The sequence below is a fragment of the Microplitis mediator genome, chromosome 8 (assembly GCF_029852145.1).
Source record: "Microplitis mediator isolate UGA2020A chromosome 8, iyMicMedi2.1, whole genome shotgun sequence".
Classification (NCBI taxonomy): Eukaryota; Metazoa; Arthropoda; class Insecta; order Hymenoptera; family Braconidae; genus Microplitis; species Microplitis mediator.
In genome coordinates this window covers 3,840,243-3,859,920 of record NC_079976.1, presented here as the reverse complement: position 1 = coordinate 3,859,920, position 19,678 = coordinate 3,840,243, and the positions used below count along the sequence as shown (strand labels likewise).

Here is a 19,678-nt window from a genome sequence, read left to right as displayed (position 1 = left end):
TTAAATATTTAATTATTTAAAATAATTTTGGCAGTTCAGCTCTTGGAGGCTGGAGGAAAAATAACCTATCAAATTCAAATCAGCTGCGAAGCGCCACCACGTGACTTATTTTGTTTATAAAAATATTTTTAAAATAAATGGAAGCCGCAACTAATTATTAATAATTAATAACAATAATTACAAGTAGTCATTATGAATGTCAATAAGTTAAATGACATTAGACGTTTCTTTATTTCGTACAGAACTTATTGCAAAAGATTAAATGAAAGTCGTATTGCCGGTAAGATATTTTATTTATTTATTTATTTTTTAAATAATAAATAAAAAATTCTGTTCTTTTTTTTTGTTCTTACTCTAGACTTCCCAAATACTTATGAAGCAAAAGTTAGAGAAGAATATTGGAACGATATCTGGTTAAAAAATAATTACTGGAACCCTAAAAATGATAATTATCAGTTAAAAATGTTGCTACCCCCGCCGAATGTTACTGGAGTTCTTCATCTAGGTCATGCACTGACAGTAACTGTCGAAGATATTTTAGCAAGATGGTAATTGATCATTGAATCGTTTTTTTATTTTATTGTAGGTAATGACTGGTATTTTTTTAGGCACAGAATGAAAGGAGATGCTGTCCTCTGGGTTCCAGGACTGGACCACGCGGGAATAGCAACGCAAGTCGCGGTAGAAAAAAATTTGTTTGCTACTAAAGGTGTCACGAGACATGACTTAGGGAGGGAAAAATTTTTAAAATGCGTTGACGAGTGGAAACAGGATAAAGGAGATGCGATCAAGAATCAGTTGAAGAGTTTGGGAGCAACTCTAGACTGGTCGCGTGAATATTTTACTATGAGTAAGGTAATTTTTTAAAATTTTGATTGTTTGGATGAAGATGTTGATGAGTTTTTAATTAACAGGAACACAATAAGGCAGTGGTTGAAGCTTTTGTGACTTTGCATCAACGTAATTTGCTGTATCGTCATAAAGATTTGGTCAATTGGTCTCCTACATTGAGAAGTACGATATCAGATATTGAAGTCGACGTTATAGAAGTGAATAAGAAGACTGATTTAAAAATTCCTGGTTATGACAAGAGTGTGAGGTTTGGAGAAATAGCAGAAGTTGTTTTTAAATTAAAAGATTGCGAAGATGAAATCACTGTGGCGACAACAAGAGTCGAATCGATGTTTGGAGATGTTGCTATTGCTGTTCATCCAGACGATTCCCGGTACTCGAGACACATCGGTCGTCAAGTCTGGCATCCGCTTCGAGAAACTTTTGTACCCATAATAGCTGACTCGAGTGTTAGGCAAGACTTTGGCACAGGTGCGGTCAAAATAACTCCGGGCCATCATCATCAGGATCTTGATATCGCACGCAGACATTCGCTGGAGATAATAGAAGTGATAAAGGAAGATGGCAGGATGAATGATCAAGCTAAAAATTATTCAGGTGTACAAAGATTTGAAGCGAGAAGAAAAATTACTGATGAATTAACTGACAGAGGAATAATAAGAGATATCAAGGATCACGCGATGACTATTCCTGTTTGTTCGAGGTCAGGAGACGTTATTGAGTATATGATGAAAGAGCAGTGGTTTATGAGTATGAAAAAAATGGCCCAGAGAGCTATGGAAGCTGTGACGAGTCAAGAATTGAAATTAGACCCGCCGGGATTTGAAGAGACGTGGCTAGATTGTTTGGATAACATCAAGGATTGGTGTGTGTCCAGACAATTATGGTGGGGGCATCGAATTCCAGCTTACAGATGTTTCGATGGATCGAAAACTCACTGGATTGTGGCTCCGAGTCTTCAAGAAGCTCGCGAGCTCGCGCAAAAGCAGTTTGGAGTAACGGAAGTCCAGCAAGATGAGGACGTGCTGGACACCTGGTTCTCTGCTGGTCTGCTTCCACTGTCCGCGATGGGTTGGCCAGATAAAAAGTACGCACAACATTATCCTCTTAGTCTCATGGAAACTGGACACGACATCTTGATGTTCTGGGTCTCCAGAATGGTGATGATGTGCACAGAATTAGTTGGAACTCTGCCTTACAATGAAGTGCTGCTTCATGGTATTTTGTGTGACGCACAAGGTAAAAAAATGTCTAAGAGTCTTGGTAATGTTATTTTACCAGAGTATATTATAAACGGAATAAGTTTAAAGGATTTGAATGCCAAAGCCGAAGAAAGTTTTGCTGGTGGGATTCTCAGCAAATCAGAGCTAAAACGTACTCTAGCTGTTAACAATAAAATGTTTAGTGAAGGAATCGCTAAATGTGGAGTTGACGCACTAAGACTGACCCTCTGCGCTCACAACATTAAAAATGAAAAGATCAGTTTCAATGTCATCGAGTGTAAGACAAACAGCCATTTTTGCAATAAAATATGGCAAGCTTGTAAATATGTGTTGCTTGTTACTGATGACAGTCTCATAGAAAAACCTGATGATCTGACGACAGTCGACCGATGGATACTAAGTCGCCTGGCTCTGATGGTAGAAACCGTAAATGAATCCTTCGAGCAGCGCAACTTCTACAAAGCCATCAGAGCTTTTAGACAATTTTTTTACTACGAATTTTGTGATTTTTTTATCGAGGCAACCAAGCCCGGTCTCCAAAATTCGAAAGAAAATATTATTCTAAGTCACAGGTTTTGCTTGATAAGATGTCTAGAAGTTTCTTTGAGAGCAATTTCACCAGTGATGCCTTTTTTGTGCGATGAATTGTACTCGCGACTTGCGGCGAAGCTTCCGGCATTTACTCCAACTCCTTCAGTCATGAAATTGTCTTACCCTACAGTGGAAGAATTTGATAGAGATTGCAAACTAGAAGAAAAGTTTAGTCGAGTTTTAAAAATTATTTTTGATGTCAGAAATATTTATGCGTATGTTAATAAATCGTCTATCCTAGGAGGTAAATTTTAATGTTTTTTAAATATTTTCTTATACTCCAATAAATTATTTTTAATTTTTTAGTTGAAATTGTAACGGAAGGGGATAATTTAGAATTATTCAAAGATAATATTAATGTGATTGTTGCTACGACGAGAGTTAGTGACACAAAAATACTGCCAGCTGATAATTATGTTGTCAAAGAAAACAGTATTTGTAGTAAAGAATCTGATTATAAATTGTACTTTTTATTAAAGGTAATTATTTATCATTAAGTATTTGAAAGTAAAACTTGATAGAGGTTTAATCTAATAGTTAATTAAATTTTTAGGACAATAAAGTTGGAGTACAAATGACGGATAAAGTACAAAATAAAAAACTAAAATTAGAAGAAAAAATAAATAAACTTACAGCAAATTTATCACGTCCGAAATTTATACCCGATGAACAGAAGACAAGAATTGAGGACCAGGTAAATTGATTAATTATTTTTTAAATGACAAAAGTGAATAATAATAAAATTAAAATTTATTTCTAGATTAAAAATCTTAAACATGAGCTTGAGAAAATCCCAAGATTTGTATAAAAAAATTATTTATTAATATTTTAATAAAAATATTCTAATCAACGTCCATATCTTCATCGTCACTACTGTCGTCGCTGTCACTTTCAGACTCAGAACTTTCCGAGTCTAGCCAGACTTGCGAAGAAACATCATTTGGAACAATAGTCTGCCATTCATTCAATTTATGGAGGTCTAAACTGTAGAAGTCATTAAAAGTGTACTGTCTGTCTCCATCTTCATACAGCCCGCCGTACAAATAGAGGACATTATTTTTTACAACGAGTCCAGGATTTATTCTCGGCGACGGTGTGAACACTTGAGTCTTTGGTTCAGCGGCAACCGAGCACGTTGGTGTGGCCGGAGCAGGTCCAAGAGTCATCGTAAAAACTCCGTCATCGACTACTACTTTAGTCGGTTCTGGATTTTCTTCCTTTTCCTTATCATCTTCATCGTCATCTTTATCATCACCATCGTCTTTAGCATCTGGATCATCTTTTCTACGCCTTCGTTTACTTTTTTCTTTATCACCAGTCACTGTAACAATTTTCCAGTGTCGTTTCTCAATGTCCAAAGCCAATAAATCATTGAAAAATGTCCCGTGAAGTTCTTCTTCGTCTTCAACAGTTACGTCATCATAAACTCCTCCAAATACATAAGCTACAGTGGGTGAGACTAAGACAGCTGATGAGCTACAACGCGCAGGAAATGTAACTCCAAACTGTTTAACATCAACGGATTTCCATTGACCATCTTTATTTTCACCTTTTGGAGGACTTAGAACGTACATATCTTCATGAACTTCACCCATATCTACGTCTTTTTTAATTCTTTTTTTACTGTAGCCTCCGGTAATAAGGATTTTATTATCAGAAACAGGCAAGACGATGCACCCAGACCTTGGTGGTGGAATAGAGCCGACGATATTAATTTTCTGCCATGTGTAAGCTGTCAAGTCAAATTTGTACAAATCATTGTAGTACTTGAAGTCGCGTCCGTTATCATGAAAACCACCAAAAATAAACAACTGTTTCTTAGAGTAGACCATGCGGTGTCCACTTCTTGAAGAAGGCCCATTAGGCACCACCACTTTCTTCCATTTTTTTTCGCCAAAATTGAAAACCCACAGATCTTTGTAATGGTAAAACTGGGACTCTGACGGACTGGAAAATTCTCCACCGAACATCCAGAGCTCGCCTTTATTGCTGGGTATGGCTACCGCTTGATGCCCGCATCGCGGAGGCGGCGCACCGGGTGCTTTTATTAACGTCCAAGTTTTTTTATTCAAATTATAAAAATACATGTCACCATAAACTGTCGTCTTGCGGCCGTCGTGGAACTCTCCTCCAAGCATAACCAGCTCATCTTTGAACGGGTGAGCAGTCAAAGTAAAGTTGACGCGTCTTGATGGCTGATCTAAAACAACTTCAACGACTTTTTGACGCGCTGCCTCTTCTTTTTCAATCTGCGCTACAACTTTCTCAATATCATCCTATAAAATAATATATAAATTTAATACTAAGAATAATGATTTACATATAAATATATCAGATATAAACATGGGTGTGAATGTAGCAGAATTAATAAAATAAAATTTTTTAAAAATGCGTATTTTAAAAATTAAAAAATTAATGAGTGCACTTTTTACAAATATTATTTTTTAAATTATTTACTCTATTTATTTATAATTTTAAATTTATCTGATGTCTGCAACATTCACACTTGTATATAAACTAGTAAAATTGATAACTAACCTCTCCCATTGCCTGAAGTTCTTTTTTCAATTTTGAATTCATTTTCTTTTCAGTTTTCATCGCGGTCTTTTCGATTCCGCTGACTTTTTGTTTACTTTTATTTTTCTTACCCATTTTTTAAATTTTAATTATTAATAACAATTAATTTGAAAAATTTTTTTTCACGTGGTCACAGTTTATTTGTTTTCTGTTTTTACTTTTTCTCTCACGTGAAATTTTGTCTACTAAATAAATATTCTTCTACTTTTTGCGCATGCGCAGTTTCGGGATTTAAATTTTAGTAGTGAAAGTTTGCGCGAATGAATTTTTATCCCGATAGTTTTTCATTCAAAAATTCAAATTACCAACAATGAAACTGCAGCGGCGCTAGTTTCAAATTCTTTCATTTCATTTTTTATCTCGTTCTGTCAACAGAGAAGGGATAGTCAAGGATATATTTAATAAACATTCCTAATTCCTACCACCCTTGGTCTCACCCATCAGCTGATAGTTTAATAAATCCAAATAAAATATATAACTACTATTTGCTCAACAATAATTGATTTATATAGAACGTAATTATGGCATCAGCATCAAGTACAAGTGCGCGTAGTTTGTTCGTCGAGTCTAAAATGCGATTGGCTGATAAAGTACAAGTCAATGTAAACAATATTGCTTCACTTGCACGTCAAATACAACGTGGCTCAAAAAGTAGTGAGGTAAACAATTTAATTTATTTAAATTTATGATCCTGAAGTTAGCAGACATTTAAAAATTTTTAATTTTCTTATTTCAAGAAATCAATTGCAAAAAAATAAAATGAAAAAATGCACATGTGGAAAATTTAAAAAACTCTAGGTGCAAATTTTTCAAATATTTTTTTTTGATGTTTTATCGTCTAAAAAAAAGTCCAAACATTTTTAGACGTCTGCTAATTTCAGTATCATTTAAATTTCATTACTTTATGACTTAAAGTTACTTTTATTTATAGATATTGATGCAAGCGGCTAAAAATTTCGCTCAACAAGAACACGGACTCGAGAGCGCAGAAAATAATTTAGAAAAACTCGCATTGATTGCCTCTCATCTAGAGTGTCAATTGGCAGCAGTAGACAGGAGTTCTGCTAAATTAGAAGACGTCACTGAACAAGTTCGTGCAATGCAGCGTTAATGTAAAGCAAGTTTTTATTTATTTATTTATTTATTATATACTATAAAATTTGTAAATAACAATTCAAAAAACAAATATCGATATCACAAACAATAAAACCATAAACCAAATTAATGATACTGGAAATAACAGACGTCAGAAAAATTTTATAAACAAATTAGACGATATAGAAAAATAATTTGAATACGGGTATAAAAATTTTAAAAAGTTCTTGGTATGACTTTTAAAAATTTCTTTATAAAAATATCTAATTTGTTTGGTTACAAATAAAAAATATTTTCGTCTGCTACTTTCACAATCTAAATCACACCGAATGTATCCCGCGAATAAAAGCTTCGACTGATGGAATAGGCGTGTCTGGAAGAATTCCATGACCCAAATTAGCAATGTAACGAGTTTTTCCAAACTGCGATGCTATTTTTCTTGCACGTTCATAGACTTGCTCTTCGTTAGCATACATTGCGCATGGATCCATGTTTCCTTGGACAGTAACGTTTGTCAATCGTGTCCTTGCGTCTGATGGCTCTATTGTCCAATCAATTCCTATCACATCGTAAGCTTCACTTTTTGCAAGACGTTCTAATGAATTTAATGTTGCGCCTTTGGGGAATGCAATCTTTAAAAAAAGCATTTATTGCTAATAAAATTAAACAAATAGTAATTAATTAATTAAATGACAATTACCATTGGAACTCTAGGAATGTTCAATGCATCTAGTTTAAGTTTTACTTTCTCACTGATTTGTTTGAGATAAGGCAGTGAAAAAGTTTCAAAAAGTTCGTCGTTCAAATAATCTGCATGACTTTCAAATACTTGAAGTGCCTAATTAACAAAAATAGTTAATAAATTACAAGAATAAATTTATTTAAAATTAATCACCTGAGCACCGGCTTTAGCCTGCATTACTAGATAATCAATAATAATATCGGTAATTAATTGCAAAAGTGTATGAGATTCTTGGGGATATTTATAAAACCAAGATCTAGCTTGCGCCATTGTAGAACTTCCTCCTCCTTGGATCATGTAGCCCATCAGTGTCCACTAGTCATAAAAAATTGCCACATTATTTTGATAACTGAAAATCTGAATAATTTAATTATTCAAAAAAAATTTGAATGCTTACTGGAGCACCGGTGAATCCGATCAGAGGAACTTTACCCTCTAGTTTGTGTCTTGTTAAGGTAATAGCTTCTCCAACGTACCCTAGATCTTTTTCTACATCTGGTTTTTTCAGTCGCGCCATATCACTGGGACTGGCGATAGGTTGCGGTAGCACTGGACCCTGTTGATAATTTCCTAAGTTATTTAAAAGTTAATTACCAGGAATAAAATAATTTAAATTCAAATTTAAATTTACCACTGCGGCTCTCATTTCTACAGTCATTCCCATGGCTTGCGGGATTACGAGTATATCAGAAAAAATAATGCTGGCATCAAGATCAAATCTTCTTATAGGCTGCAGAGTTACTTCGCATGCAAACTCAGGTGTCTGGCATATGGAAAAAAAGTCGTGCTTGGTACGAAATTCGCGAAACTCTGGCAAATATCTTCCAGCTTGTCTCATTATCCATACTGGTATCTTATCAACTTCTTCACCTCTTGCAGCTTTTAAAAATCTGTCGTTTTTCAAAACTGGGAAATTGTGTTTCTCCATAATTATTGTATAAGATTTTAATTTACAAATATAGTAAAGTTTTAATCAATATGTTTTAGGTTAAATCACTGGTAGATATTTTTTATAAAAAGACTTGACACTTGTATTAATTTCAGCGGTATTACTAAATATAAATGTATATATTTATTTTTCTTATAACGAATGACAAATCATTTTTTTTTTTTGTCAATTACAAGAAAACGTTCATTGTTATGGTGATATTACAAGTCACAGTGTCGTTTTGTGGCCCTCGTGGCTGTCTCATCTGATAAAAAAGCTCAAAAATAATAACAATTGACTTGGCAACAGCGCCATCGCAAACTTCTTGCTTCTTTAATCGATAATGCAGATCTTGATATTCAAAATAATCGCGAATTAAAAATTTAAAAATTACAGAGCCAAAATAATTTGAATTAAAATGATACTGAAGTTAGCAGATGTCTAATAATTTTTGAATTTTTCTTTAGACGATAAACCATAAAAAAAAAATATTTGAAAAAATTGCACCTGTAGTTTTTTGAATTTTCTACATGTGCATATTTTTAGTTTATTTTTTTGCAATTGATTTGTTGAAAAACAAAAATTCAAGAATTTTTAAATGTCTGCTATCATCAGGATCATAAGTTAGTCGACGTCTAATAATTTTTGGATTTTTTTTAAACGATAAATTATTAAAAAAAAAATATTCGAAAAAATTGCACCTGTAGTTTTCAAAATTTTCTACATGTGCATATTTTTATTATTTACTTTTTCATAATTTATTTGCTTAAAAAAAATCCAAAAATTGTTGACTGTCTGTTAACTTCAGGTTCATGAATTTAAATGATCCTGAAGTTACCAGACAATTACAAATTTTTGAATTTTTTTCTTAACAAATCGATTGCAAAAAAATGAAAAATAAAAATATGCACATGTAGAAAATTTTAAAAACTATAGGTGCAACTTTTTCAAATTTTTTTTTTTATTATATATCGTTTCAAATAAATTTCAAAAATTATTAGACGGCTGACTTCAGTATCATGAATTAAATGCGTAAGAGTGCCATTTGTGGACCGCGCCATTTTTTAAATTTGATACTTTGTTTTAATAAATGAGTGTCGAATAAAATTTTTATTTTAATAGTGGGATGGTATCTGTATATATTTTGGATATTAGTTATGCCATTGGGTCTTTTACAAATAAATTTATTTAAATTTTCCAAGTGTCAGAAACTGACCGAAAACGGTACCTCTGTCCTACATAGAGATGAAAAGATAATCTGATAAAAAAAAAAAATTTTATATTAGTAATTGTTGACAAGATGAAAAATAAATAAACACACTCGACCTACTAATAAATAAATATATTCAAAGCTAAGCTGTCACACTGACCTCAATTATTAATTTTCTCGTATGGGTATTTAACAGATAATTGTTCTTTATCAGTTTTATACCTCTCAAGGTTAAAATTTGAGTCATAACTTAGTTTGTAAAAATTAATAAATAATAAAATTACAATCATAATATTTACTGTTAATATTATTCTTATTATTATTATTAACAGTTAATATATTGGATTATAATAAAAAAATAAATAAAATAAACGATAAAAGAGTTTTTTCCATTTGGAAAATTTCCGAAAAAAAAAAAATCCATTTGAAATCAGTTTAAAGTCCAAAAGGTGAAGGATATTTCAAACTAATGGACCTTCAGGAAGTCACAAGTGATAACCCGACGATGAGACATTGGACGTACTTGAGTTAGTGTTATTTGTAAATCATAATGTTTGAATTATTTTCATATAATTTTCTCGAGCTTTTACATAAATATTACTAGTAATATTTATATATTATTATTATTCTTCTACGTATTATTTGAATAAATATTACAAGTAGGAGCTCTGAAAAAAAATCGAGCAACAATAAATTTGAATTGTTTACCCATTTAAATATTATTGTTTTGCATTATATTTATTATTATTATTATTATTATTCTATGATCTATTATCTATTTTCCAGGTATCACACGATTATAAAATAAGTACTCGGAGTAAATACGAAAAGCGCTTGCGCTGTTTAGCAGTTGGATGGAAGTATAACGTGATCTTGAAATAAAACGCGTTGTTAATTTGGTAATAAAAAAATGAAAAAAAAAAAAACAAGAAAACTGACAGTTCAAGTTGAGGTACAAGACGTAATGGATAATTATTAAAAAACGTTTAACTCATCATTATCTGAATTTATTAAACTCGTTATCACTTATACTGGGCATATGTAAAATAAAAAATAAGCAGATTATATTTTTTTATAAGTATATAAACATATATGAAATACGCATGTATGAGTCTAAGTATGCAAGTGTAATTCTACTAGTATAGAGACTACAGTTGTAGTTTTAACTGACAATATTGTATTGCGCTTTGCCCACTTCCTGGTGTAGAGTAAAGAGACTTGGACGCGCTCGTTGTTTCATTTTGATTTTCAGTCTACATCAAGACTTGACGCGGTTCGGCTGTAATTTAAATATCGTATGCACTGTGTACATTAAAATAAACATTTATAACTCCAGTTTATTAACTTACTAATTTGTTTTGTTTTCATTAACAATTAATCTGCTATTTACTGGTTTTATTATTGTGGTAATTTGGATTTTATCTCAACATGTGAGTGATTGTTATATTAATAAATTTTATATTTATATGTACAAGTATATATATATTTATATATTTTCCTTGTTATTTTAAAATGATATTTTCTATTTTTAATTATAAATTATAATTTTTTTTAATAACTGTCATGACCTTTGGTCGGAGCTGTCAAAATTATCAAAGTCTACACATTTTTGTTTACTTTTTATTAATCATTTATATTAATTATTTATTAATATTTTTAATGGGGAGGTTGTTAATCCCTAATTATTGTTTGTTGTTTTTCATTGCAAGTCAACTTTTGTTTTTTTTTTTTAAATTTAGTGGGTGATAGAGTAAAAATTAACTGCGTTAATCTGCGGGGTTTAGTTTTTGACTTTCTCGTAGAAAGCGCGGGTTGGTTGACCTGATGATTTATCCTCATTTCTCGTTGATGCCCATCCATCTCGCGTGAGTCAAACACTCAACACACCAACACTCTACTCAGAGTCAATGACTAATAATAATAATAACAGTAATAATATAAATAATATAAAGATATGTATGTTAGTAATCATTAAGTTCCTTTTATAATATTTTTTTCCCGCTTTTTTTTTTGTAATAACCGTTCAACAACCAGACAAAACAAAGTAAATATTTTCCTGACCCGCGAAATCTTCCTTTAGATTTAAAATAAATCCATTAGTTTGTTTTTTTTAATCACAAAAAATTCCCTTGATTAACCGGTTCCTCAGAAAGTTTAAATTTTTTTTAATAAAAAGAAAATAAAATTTTTACTCTAGACCTTTTTTATTCCGTCGCGGATTTTTTCCGATGCCAAACAATTTTATAATCTATTAAATTTATTCAATCCGCATAATAAGTTTTTTGTTCAAAAAATTCTTCCGGGCCTTAAATCAAAAAATAATTAATTTCTTTTTTTTTATTATTAATTTATAATTAGTATGCAGGGAAAAAAAAATTTATTCCTTGTTTCTTTCATTTATTTGGCATTTATGTTTATTTAACAAGCATATTAATTATTGTAAAATAAGTAACTAAAAGTAAAAGGTCTAGTGACAAAAAAAAGCTGTTATGACATTGATGAAAAACACAAAAGTTATCAATGTCATCGAAAAGACGTTAACATTATACGGAAACTCTAAAATTTCTGGGTATAAGAACAAGCTGAATTTATATTTTTATATTTATAGAAAACTATTATCTTACAGATATAATTAATTTACATCCTGTTACCATCACTATTCTTAGTATTTTTTATTCCATTCGATTTTATTTATTTATTTATTTTTTTTTTTACGTCAACTATAAAATCAGGTTCTGCATAACTAATTTTCAGTTCTGAAAAATCAAACGATCAAATCGTGCGTGATATTTATAATAAAAAAATAAAACCACATGTATAAATTTAAATTCAAGTTAATTAACATACAATACTATTTTTTAATTAAATGACATTTAGCAAACGATCTGAAAAAAAAAATTGCACGTGTGAAATTTGCCGTAAGATGGAGAAAAAAATACTTGATAAGTCTAATGAATAATGAGTTTTGATAAAAAAAAAAAAAAAAAAAAAAAAAAATTAAATTGAATTGAATAGAATGACATGTTGAGATTTATAATTTGACATTCGTATGTCTCAAGAAACTTATTAAAATTGCATACTCCGACAGTTCTCATCTTTGTTGCGTAAGTTAACTAATGATAGGTACTCGACCATCGTACGAATAATAATCACATTAAAAGACATTCACTCAGTAATCTAAATCGACGAGATGTGATTTAGTAAATCAACGATCAAACGAGGTTAATGAAAGTACATTTATGTTGCAGTACCCAAAGAAAATATTTTAATAAATATATATATTTGCAATGAAAGTATATACAATTATCTTAATAACTAAATTCTGAAAATTCCATACTCTTAAAATGAATCAGTGAAAAGTAGTCCAATCAATGAATAGTCCCAAGTATATCACTAATACTTGGGACTGATTCGCTGAATATTCACTGATTTGCAGAATTTTTTGCTGATTTATTTTAAGAGAGTATATTAATTATTTTTTTAAATTTTTTAATTAAAATTAATTACTAATTAACAAGTGATAACTTTTGTAATTTATTTATAATTTTTAAAAATTGATTATTCATATAAATGATATTAATAATCTTTAATACTTTCATAAAAATATTTTTTTTTAAATTGAAGCGGCAAAAATTTTTGCAGAATATTAAAATATGGGAAATTTTTTAGATTTAAAATATTTAAATTTATCAAGAGTATAAATTAAATCAACAGATCGTCAGTTAATAATTTATTTAAACTGATTATTTTCTGAGTCATATTAATTTACAATAATATTTATCGTTCAGTAAAATCATGAGTCGATCATCATCATCATCATCATAATCAATGTATCGCATTCACTTTAAAAAATATGCTTATGGATGCATTTTATGATAACGCCAACGAACTTGGACATTTGACGTCACTTTTAAAAAATTTTATGATTAGTTGCAATTTTCATATTTTATTCTTACTTTTCCTTCTTGTACTTCATTTAAAAATTGAAATTATCATTAGTATTATCGATCATTATTATTAAAATGAATGAATTAATTCAATTTTTTGAAATAAAAGTATCAATGTTATATATATTTATATTTCTTGGTTTATTGCTAAACCAATAAATTATATATAAAAATAAAAATAATAAACCTTCAAACCATTAATTTAAATAATTAAATAAATTAGCACTTAGATAGACAATTTTAATAACAGTAGTAGTAAAAAATTTTGATTTTTCTTCATTGCTATTTCAAAAAATTGTTTGCATTATCAATTTGATCGTAAGTTGGTTAAGTGAAAGGAGAATAGCATGGAAAAAATTTCGTAACATTAACTTACATTTAAATAAAAAAAGATATTAAGTGAAATTACCATAAACAAAAAATTATACATTTATATATACATATATATATAAAAATAAATAATATCATTGTATTTGCAAAAGAGAGAGTTTTATATGCTCGCTAATTGACATAATTCATTACTTATTATTTATTTATTTTGTTCTTATTTCAGTTTGTTTTTCAAAGAACCGCTAAAGAACTCTGGATACGATAAAATGGTCGAAGAGGAGTGAATTGCTGTAGATATAAATATAATTAACGTAGTCATTGGAGTTTTAAATAAATTATCAGAGATATAACAACAATGACGAGTGGCGTCCACCAAACAACCCACGTATCACCATCGCGGTCTTCCTTGAACTGTTGTCAGGGTTCGGATGACACTGCCAGTATTAACGATGTTACTGGTGTACAGACAGTTACTGGAAAAAGTAATTATGTCGTTAAAACAAAGCATGCATTTCCAAAACGTCCTGAAGTTGATTTAGCCTTCAATAATATACGATTTCAAGTTCGCTCATGGAATTTCAGAAAATTTGTACCAGGTACATTTTATTATTATTATTTCTTAATGTTTTTGCATGGCGCATGGTCATATTGTTTTTATATTTTTGACATATATGACCTTTTATTCATTTAATTTTTGGCGATTTATTTTTTCTCGGTTACTCTCTATTACAACTTTGGATTCGCTCACAAAAAATTGTTATTTTTATTAGTACACTGTAAAAAGAGCGGTGTTAAAAATGGACTCATTTTAACTCCGCCCGGTGTTAAAATAAAATTACACCAGTGTAGGAGGAGTAATTCACCGGTGTTAAAAATACCGGTGTTAAATCAGGGTAACCGGTGTAAAAGCGGAGTAAAATCGGTGTAAAAGCGGAGTAACCGGTGTAAAAACGGAGTAATATCGGTGTTAAAGTTGGGTAAACTGCGTCCGCTTGGAGTATTAACTTTAAAGATTATAAAACACAAAAAATATCAGTTCTTTATGAAAATTAATAAAGAATATTATTTATTAACAAGTATAGTGATCGAGTAAGTATAAATATTCACAAAGTCAAATATTTTAACACCGGTAAAGAATATCTACATCGGCAGCGGTGTTATTTTAACACCGGTACAGAATATTTACATCGGCGGCGGCGTTATTTTAACACCGGTCTAGAATATTTACACCGGTAGCGGTGTTATTTTAACACTGGTAAAAAATATCTACAACGGCAGCGGTGTTATTTTAACACCGGTACTGAATATTTACACCGGCGGCGGCGTTATTTTCACACCGCTTTCGGTGTTGAAATTTAACACCGCCAATTTTAACACCTACACCGCTTGGACTTACTCCGGTGATTTTTTACAGTGTATTATTTATTAACTACTAATAATAACTGTACTTTAAAAATTATTTATGAGCTAACCAGTGACTAATGCAATAATCAACCGCGTAATAAAAGTTACAAGAAAAAAAACAGAGGAAAAAAAAAATATATATTGTTAATGAGCGTAACGCATTAGATAATTTATGAGTATTAGAAAATATCAAAGTCTTATGTGTTTTAATTATGCGTGGGTTCGCTTCCTTTGATTACCGATGGACTCATTTTATGCATCTACATGTAGTATGTCCAGATGTGCGTACGTATATATATTTAAAATGGTTTTATATTTTTTACTCCACCTTCTCTCGTGACTTATGAGCGTAGAACAACACACACATCCGTTGAACGTTGATAATTTTCTGTATTATTCATACAATGAGAAAGGAAGCTATGAGTATACGTCATAGGTGTTGCTTACGATCGTTCCAGTGTATTGTCTTGTAGTTACGAATACATCAGTCTTGACGTTTAAATTGTCATTATTGTCATTATTATTATTAGTATTATTACCATTATTGCAATACATGTCATATATTGTACATCTATGCCGAGTTTATAGTGTTGTCAACCCTTTCATTTTATTGGCCACAGCTCGGTTTTTTTCCTTCGACCGTACAGTCAAAGAGAAAATTTTTAAAGTCGTAAATAATGGCCTGCTAAGGTTTGCTAAATAAAAAAAACTATAAGAATACCGTAAAAATTGTATACTTAAAGAAATAAAAAGTATAAGATGAACGAGATAAACTGGTCACGTAGATAAATTACTATAGTATTTGAATCACATGTATGCACTTATGAACTCTCGGTGACTTGAGTTTTTTTTTATGAATTAAAAAAAAGATTTATTGATGAAGATTGAAGATAACAATTTCATAAATTTTAAGTACTGCTTTTATTTTTTAATGCATTGACGATTTTTTATATAAATTTTATATGAGTTATTGAAGATCATAGCAATATTTAATGGCACTAACAGTCGCATAATTTACTTAAACGTTATTTGTGCGAAAAAAAATATGTAAATAAATAAGTGGTGGCCATTAAATACAATGTTGATGGCTTTTTCTATTGGTAATGTAAGAAAAATGATAATTTCCGCGGATAATAATGGATTTGAAAAAAGTAACTTGTAGAGCCGTAGATAATAAAACAATTTGAATGAGTACTTAAGAATATATATGTATTTATATGGATGTATTAAATTAGTTATTGAATAACGTCGTAGTATTTTCGAATAATAAACGCCAAGAGTTTTGCTGTTAATCTGCCGGCATAAATAGTGTCCTTGGACAATAGGCTTTTATTGCGCTGCGATTTCATTTTTAACGGTACACTCAAACTCAGGAAAACCCGGTCACGTTCCATTTCTTGGCGGATATCACGTGGTTGCAATGGGTCAATGATATATATCTATTATATTTAAGAAAAAAAAATATCCATCCGAAGAAAGTAATTTGAAAAAATATTTAAAAAATGGAGTCATCATTACGATAATAATTATAATACTAGGAGTTTTTGTTACGCAACTGCGAATTTAAATGAATAAATAATTTTTATGTATTATTTTTGACAATAAAATAATTGTATTTAAATTTCAGAGTCGAAAGAAATTCTCCATGGAGTTAGTGGTGAATTTCGCGCTGGTGAACTGACCGCAATAATGGGGCCATCGGGTGCCGGGAAATCGACGTTACTGAATGTCTTAGCAGGATTTACGTAAGTTCGTTATGTTAAAAGCAATTCTATCAATAAAATTTTATGAGCTTTTCAGTAATTAATAAACGTATAAAATAAATATTAATGGCAAACTTGATCTTGTACAGCGTCCAAGGTATGACAGGCGAAGTTTCAATAAACGGGAAAGAACGTTCTCCGTACAGCGAAAGTTGGAAAAGGACATCGACTTACATTCATCAGGATTCAATACCACGTGCTCAGCTAACTGTTGGTGAAGCTATGACTCTTGCTGCGAATCTTAAATTAGGTTACACAATTAGTTCAGCATTCAAACATACTCAGGTATTAATGCTGATAAATTATTTATTTATCTATCAATCGGGTATTTAAATTAAAAAATAAATTATTTAAATATTTTCATTAACTAATCAAGGTCTTGGAGCTTCTGGAAATGTTGGGATTGAGTCATTGCTATGATACATTATGCGGTCGTTTGTCTGGAGGGCAGAAAAAAAGATTGGACGTTGCATTTGAGCTCTTGAGCAATCCTTCAGTATTATTTCTCGACGAGCCGACCACAGGTATTGATCATTAAGTAGAAAATCCAATCATCTAACTCATTATTTTTTTTTCAAAGCAATTCCCATTGCAATAGCGATAATCAATAATCGACATTAATGTAAATAAACCAAGAAAACAGATTATAATAAAAGATTAATGATCTAGGTCTTGATTCAGCATCATGCAGCGCGTGCATTGCGTTGCTGCATCGCCTAGCAAGGACAGAACGACGTACAGTCGTTTGCACGATACACCAACCGTCAGCTCTACTATTCGAGATGTTTGATTCGCTGTACGCTCTTGCCAATGGGCACTGCATATATCGCGGTCCCATATCGTCATTCTTGCCACATCTGACCTCCGTAGGAGTCAATTGTCCAGCTTATCACAATCCCGCGGACTTTCTAATCGAGGTCGCGATCGGCGACTACGGTATAACTGTCGACAAACTTGCAACGGCTGCCGAGAAAATATGGGAAGACCGGAAGACAACAACGATAACTACAAAACCCGGAAAAGTCTCGGCTGAGGTCAAGGAGCCACCACCGCCAGCTGGATTCCTCGCGCAGTGTTACCTCTTGTACAAGAGACAACTCATGTGCTTGAGAAGAGATTATTCATTGATGATGACTAGGTTACTTTGCCATCTCATGATTGGCATAATATTTGGGTATCTCTACATGGGAAGTGGCTACCGCGCTAATGGAGTTTTTGCAAATTATGTTTATCTGTACGGCTCACTTTTGCTGATTGTCTATACCGGGAAAATGGCTGTTACTCTCGCGTTTCCCATAGAGATGCAGATATTAACGCGGGAGCATTTCAATCGGTGGTACAGATTAGCGCCTTATTACATAAGTCTTCTGCTAGTCGAAATACCATTTCAAGCAGCATGCGCTAGTACTTATTTGGCTGTCAGCTACTGGTTGACCGGACAGCCCATTGAGACCCACCGCATATTATTATTCATGGTCGTCAGCATTGCAGCTAGTTTGACTGCTCAAGCCTGGGGATTTTTCATCGGGGCAACTACTCCAGTCAAGGTAATTTAAAAAATTTCTCGTTTTGTTTTTTATTAGATAAAAAATACGTGGATTATAAAATGGATTTTTTATTAAACTTTCAGATTGCGGTTTTTGCGGGCCCAGTGATTGCCGTCTTGTTCTCAGTCTTTGGTTTCTGTATCCGTTATATGGATACACCGGTCGGATTTCGCTGGATTTTCCATATTTCGTACTTTAGAGCCGGATTCCACAGTCTCTTGTACACAATCTATGGTTACAATCGCATTGACCTAAAGTGCGATGATATTTATTGTCACTATAAAAAACCTCTTAAATTTTTGAAAGAAATGGAAATTAATGAAGTCAATGTTATGAATAATTTGGTATTGATTGTCGGCATCGGTGTGCTCATGCACTTACTTACTGCAAGCGCGCTTTGGTGTAAATTAAATAGACGATAAAAATTTTTAATTACTTATTTATAACTATAAATTTATAAATGTATAAAAAAAAAAAAATGATGCGTGATTGTTCAGTATTTCATGAATGTATGATTGTCAATTACTCATAACTGGCCTTATTGTTACTCGAATCAGATATAATGATTCATTTCACTGACTTCATTGTCATTAATAATTCAAAGATGCGAGGAATTTATACAAATATAAAAAAATAAGAAAAAAAAAACAAATTTTAAGTCTTGCCACATTTTAGTTTTCATTGTTGTGTTTATCTAAAATTTTAATCAATTTAGTTATTAGATTATTGTTTATTTAATTAATGAATGAATGAATTGATTATTAATTTAAATAATAAGTTTTTGTATAACTTAATTTTCCTGTAAGGAATTTTGTTCATTAATAATATTAATTATTTTGTGTTTAGCAAATTAATTTTTGAACTAGTCTAATATATCATTGATGTATTTAATAATTTCTTTGTCGATCTTTACGACAGTATAAATTGTATTTTGGTTAATGTTAATTAATCCAATTATTATGATTAATATTAATAAAATTGTTTTAAAATATATGAAAATTGTTAATAATTTTTGCGGAAAGCAGATCGATATCGGTACCGTTGTAAAACTATTTGTTTATTTTCACTATCGTTTTATCATCTGGGGAATTCCTCAGAGTTTATAAATTTTTGTAACTACTGATATGAGTTTATCATGAAAATTTTAAAAAGTATTATTTTTAAAAATTTTCTTGCATAAATATTGCAAAAAAAATTATGTGATAAGCTTATTAGTAATTTATAAAAATATTTTATTGATAATCTTTCGCTTTGAAAGAAGCGACTCTTTCTAATCCTAAAATAAAAGGTATGAAATATATGTGAAGCCTCTTTTTTGAATACCTGATTGGCGAAAGGTCAAAGACAATAAAAATATAAACAATTTACACGACAATTAGGTGAGTTAAAATAAATATATAAATAGCGATACGTCCACGCTTGCGCGCGAAACATGAATTCTCGTTATAGTGAAGGAAAAAAAATTTTTT

General features: G+C 31.0%; 5 protein-coding genes across 5 annotated transcripts; 3 read left to right on the top strand and 2 right to left on the bottom strand.

Annotated features, from left to right (window-relative positions):
* Positions 1-60: 60 nt before the first annotated feature.
* LOC130673713 (valine--tRNA ligase, mitochondrial-like) lies at positions 61-4,092 on the top strand. The gene is made up of 7 exons (XM_057478866.1): positions 61-280; positions 359-548; positions 609-855; positions 915-2,910; positions 2,973-3,145; positions 3,220-3,360; positions 3,427-4,092. Exons 1-7 carry the CDS (start codon positions 193-195, stop codon positions 3,472-3,474), a joined length of 2,883 nt encoding a protein of 960 aa, XP_057334849.1. The 5' UTR covers positions 61-192; the 3' UTR covers positions 3,475-4,092.
* On the bottom strand, positions 3,399-5,431 carry LOC130673722 (kelch domain-containing protein 4). The gene is made up of 2 exons (XM_057478883.1): positions 5,205-5,431; positions 3,399-4,942 (listed from the first exon to the last, which is right to left on the bottom strand). Exons 1-2 carry the CDS (start codon positions 5,316-5,318, stop codon positions 3,509-3,511), a joined length of 1,548 nt encoding a protein of 515 aa, XP_057334866.1. The 5' UTR covers positions 5,319-5,431; the 3' UTR covers positions 3,399-3,508.
* A 333-nt stretch (positions 5,432-5,764) lies between these two features.
* On the top strand, positions 5,765-6,354 carry LOC130673279 (BLOC-1-related complex subunit 7). Its single transcript, XM_057478248.1, has 2 exons — positions 5,765-5,902; positions 6,175-6,354. The coding sequence occupies exons 1-2, from the start codon at positions 5,765-5,767 to the stop codon at positions 6,352-6,354; spliced, it is 318 nt and encodes a 105-aa protein (XP_057334231.1).
* A 60-nt stretch (positions 6,355-6,414) lies between these two features.
* On the bottom strand, positions 6,415-8,289 carry LOC130673727 (uroporphyrinogen decarboxylase). Its single transcript, XM_057478891.1, has 5 exons — positions 7,712-8,289; positions 7,478-7,636; positions 7,234-7,395; positions 7,039-7,176; positions 6,415-6,970 (listed from the first exon to the last, which is right to left on the bottom strand). Exons 1-5 carry the CDS (start codon positions 8,006-8,008, stop codon positions 6,659-6,661), a joined length of 1,068 nt encoding a protein of 355 aa, XP_057334874.1. The 5' UTR covers positions 8,009-8,289; the 3' UTR covers positions 6,415-6,658.
* A 1,971-nt stretch (positions 8,290-10,260) lies between these two features.
* On the top strand, positions 10,261-19,120 carry LOC130673714 (ATP-binding cassette subfamily G member 4). The gene is made up of 7 exons (XM_057478867.1): positions 10,261-10,648; positions 13,719-14,091; positions 16,527-16,644; positions 16,752-16,947; positions 17,039-17,186; positions 17,332-18,209; positions 18,293-19,120. Exons 2-7 carry the CDS (start codon positions 13,851-13,853, stop codon positions 18,629-18,631), a joined length of 1,920 nt encoding a protein of 639 aa, XP_057334850.1. The 5' UTR covers positions 10,261-10,648; positions 13,719-13,850; the 3' UTR covers positions 18,632-19,120.
* Positions 19,121-19,678: the final 558 nt, after the last annotated feature.

Bases quoted from the DNA above. Each gene is read 5' to 3' on its own strand.
- LOC130673714 (XM_057478867.1), top strand. From the start codon at position 13,851: ATGACGAGTGGCGTCCACCAAACAACCCACGTATCACCATCGCGGTCT. The intron at 14,092-16,526 runs GTACATTTTATT...TTTAAATTTCAG, and splicing joins TTTCAGAAAATTTGTACCAG to AGTCGAAAGAAATTCTCCAT. The intron at 18,210-18,292 runs GTAATTTAAAAA...TTAAACTTTCAG, and splicing joins GGGCAACTACTCCAGTCAAG to ATTGCGGTTTTTGCGGGCCC.
- LOC130673727 (XM_057478891.1), bottom strand. From the start codon at position 8,008: ATGGAGAAACACAATTTCCCAGTTTTGAAAAACGACAGATTTTTAAAA. The intron at 7,177-7,233 runs GTGATTAATTTT...TTTGTTAATTAG, and splicing joins AGGCTAAAGCCGGTGCTCAG to GCACTTCAAGTATTTGAAAG. The intron at 6,971-7,038 runs GTAATTGTCATT...CTTTTTTTAAAG, and splicing joins ACATTCCTAGAGTTCCAATG to ATTGCATTCCCCAAAGGCGC.
- LOC130673279 (XM_057478248.1), top strand. From the start codon at position 5,765: ATGGCATCAGCATCAAGTACAAGTGCGCGTAGTTTGTTCGTCGAGTCT. The intron at 5,903-6,174 runs GTAAACAATTTA...TTTTATTTATAG, and splicing joins GTGGCTCAAAAAGTAGTGAG to ATATTGATGCAAGCGGCTAA.
- LOC130673722 (XM_057478883.1), bottom strand. From the start codon at position 5,318: ATGGGTAAGAAAAATAAAAGTAAACAAAAAGTCAGCGGAATCGAAAAG. The intron at 4,943-5,204 runs GTTAGTTATCAA...ATTATTTTATAG, and splicing joins AACTTCAGGCAATGGGAGAG to GATGATATTGAGAAAGTTGT.
- LOC130673713 (XM_057478866.1), top strand. From the start codon at position 193: ATGAATGTCAATAAGTTAAATGACATTAGACGTTTCTTTATTTCGTAC. The intron at 281-358 runs GTAAGATATTTT...TTCTTACTCTAG, and splicing joins AAATGAAAGTCGTATTGCCG to ACTTCCCAAATACTTATGAA. The intron at 856-914 runs GTAATTTTTTAA...TTTAATTAACAG, and splicing joins AATATTTTACTATGAGTAAG to GAACACAATAAGGCAGTGGT.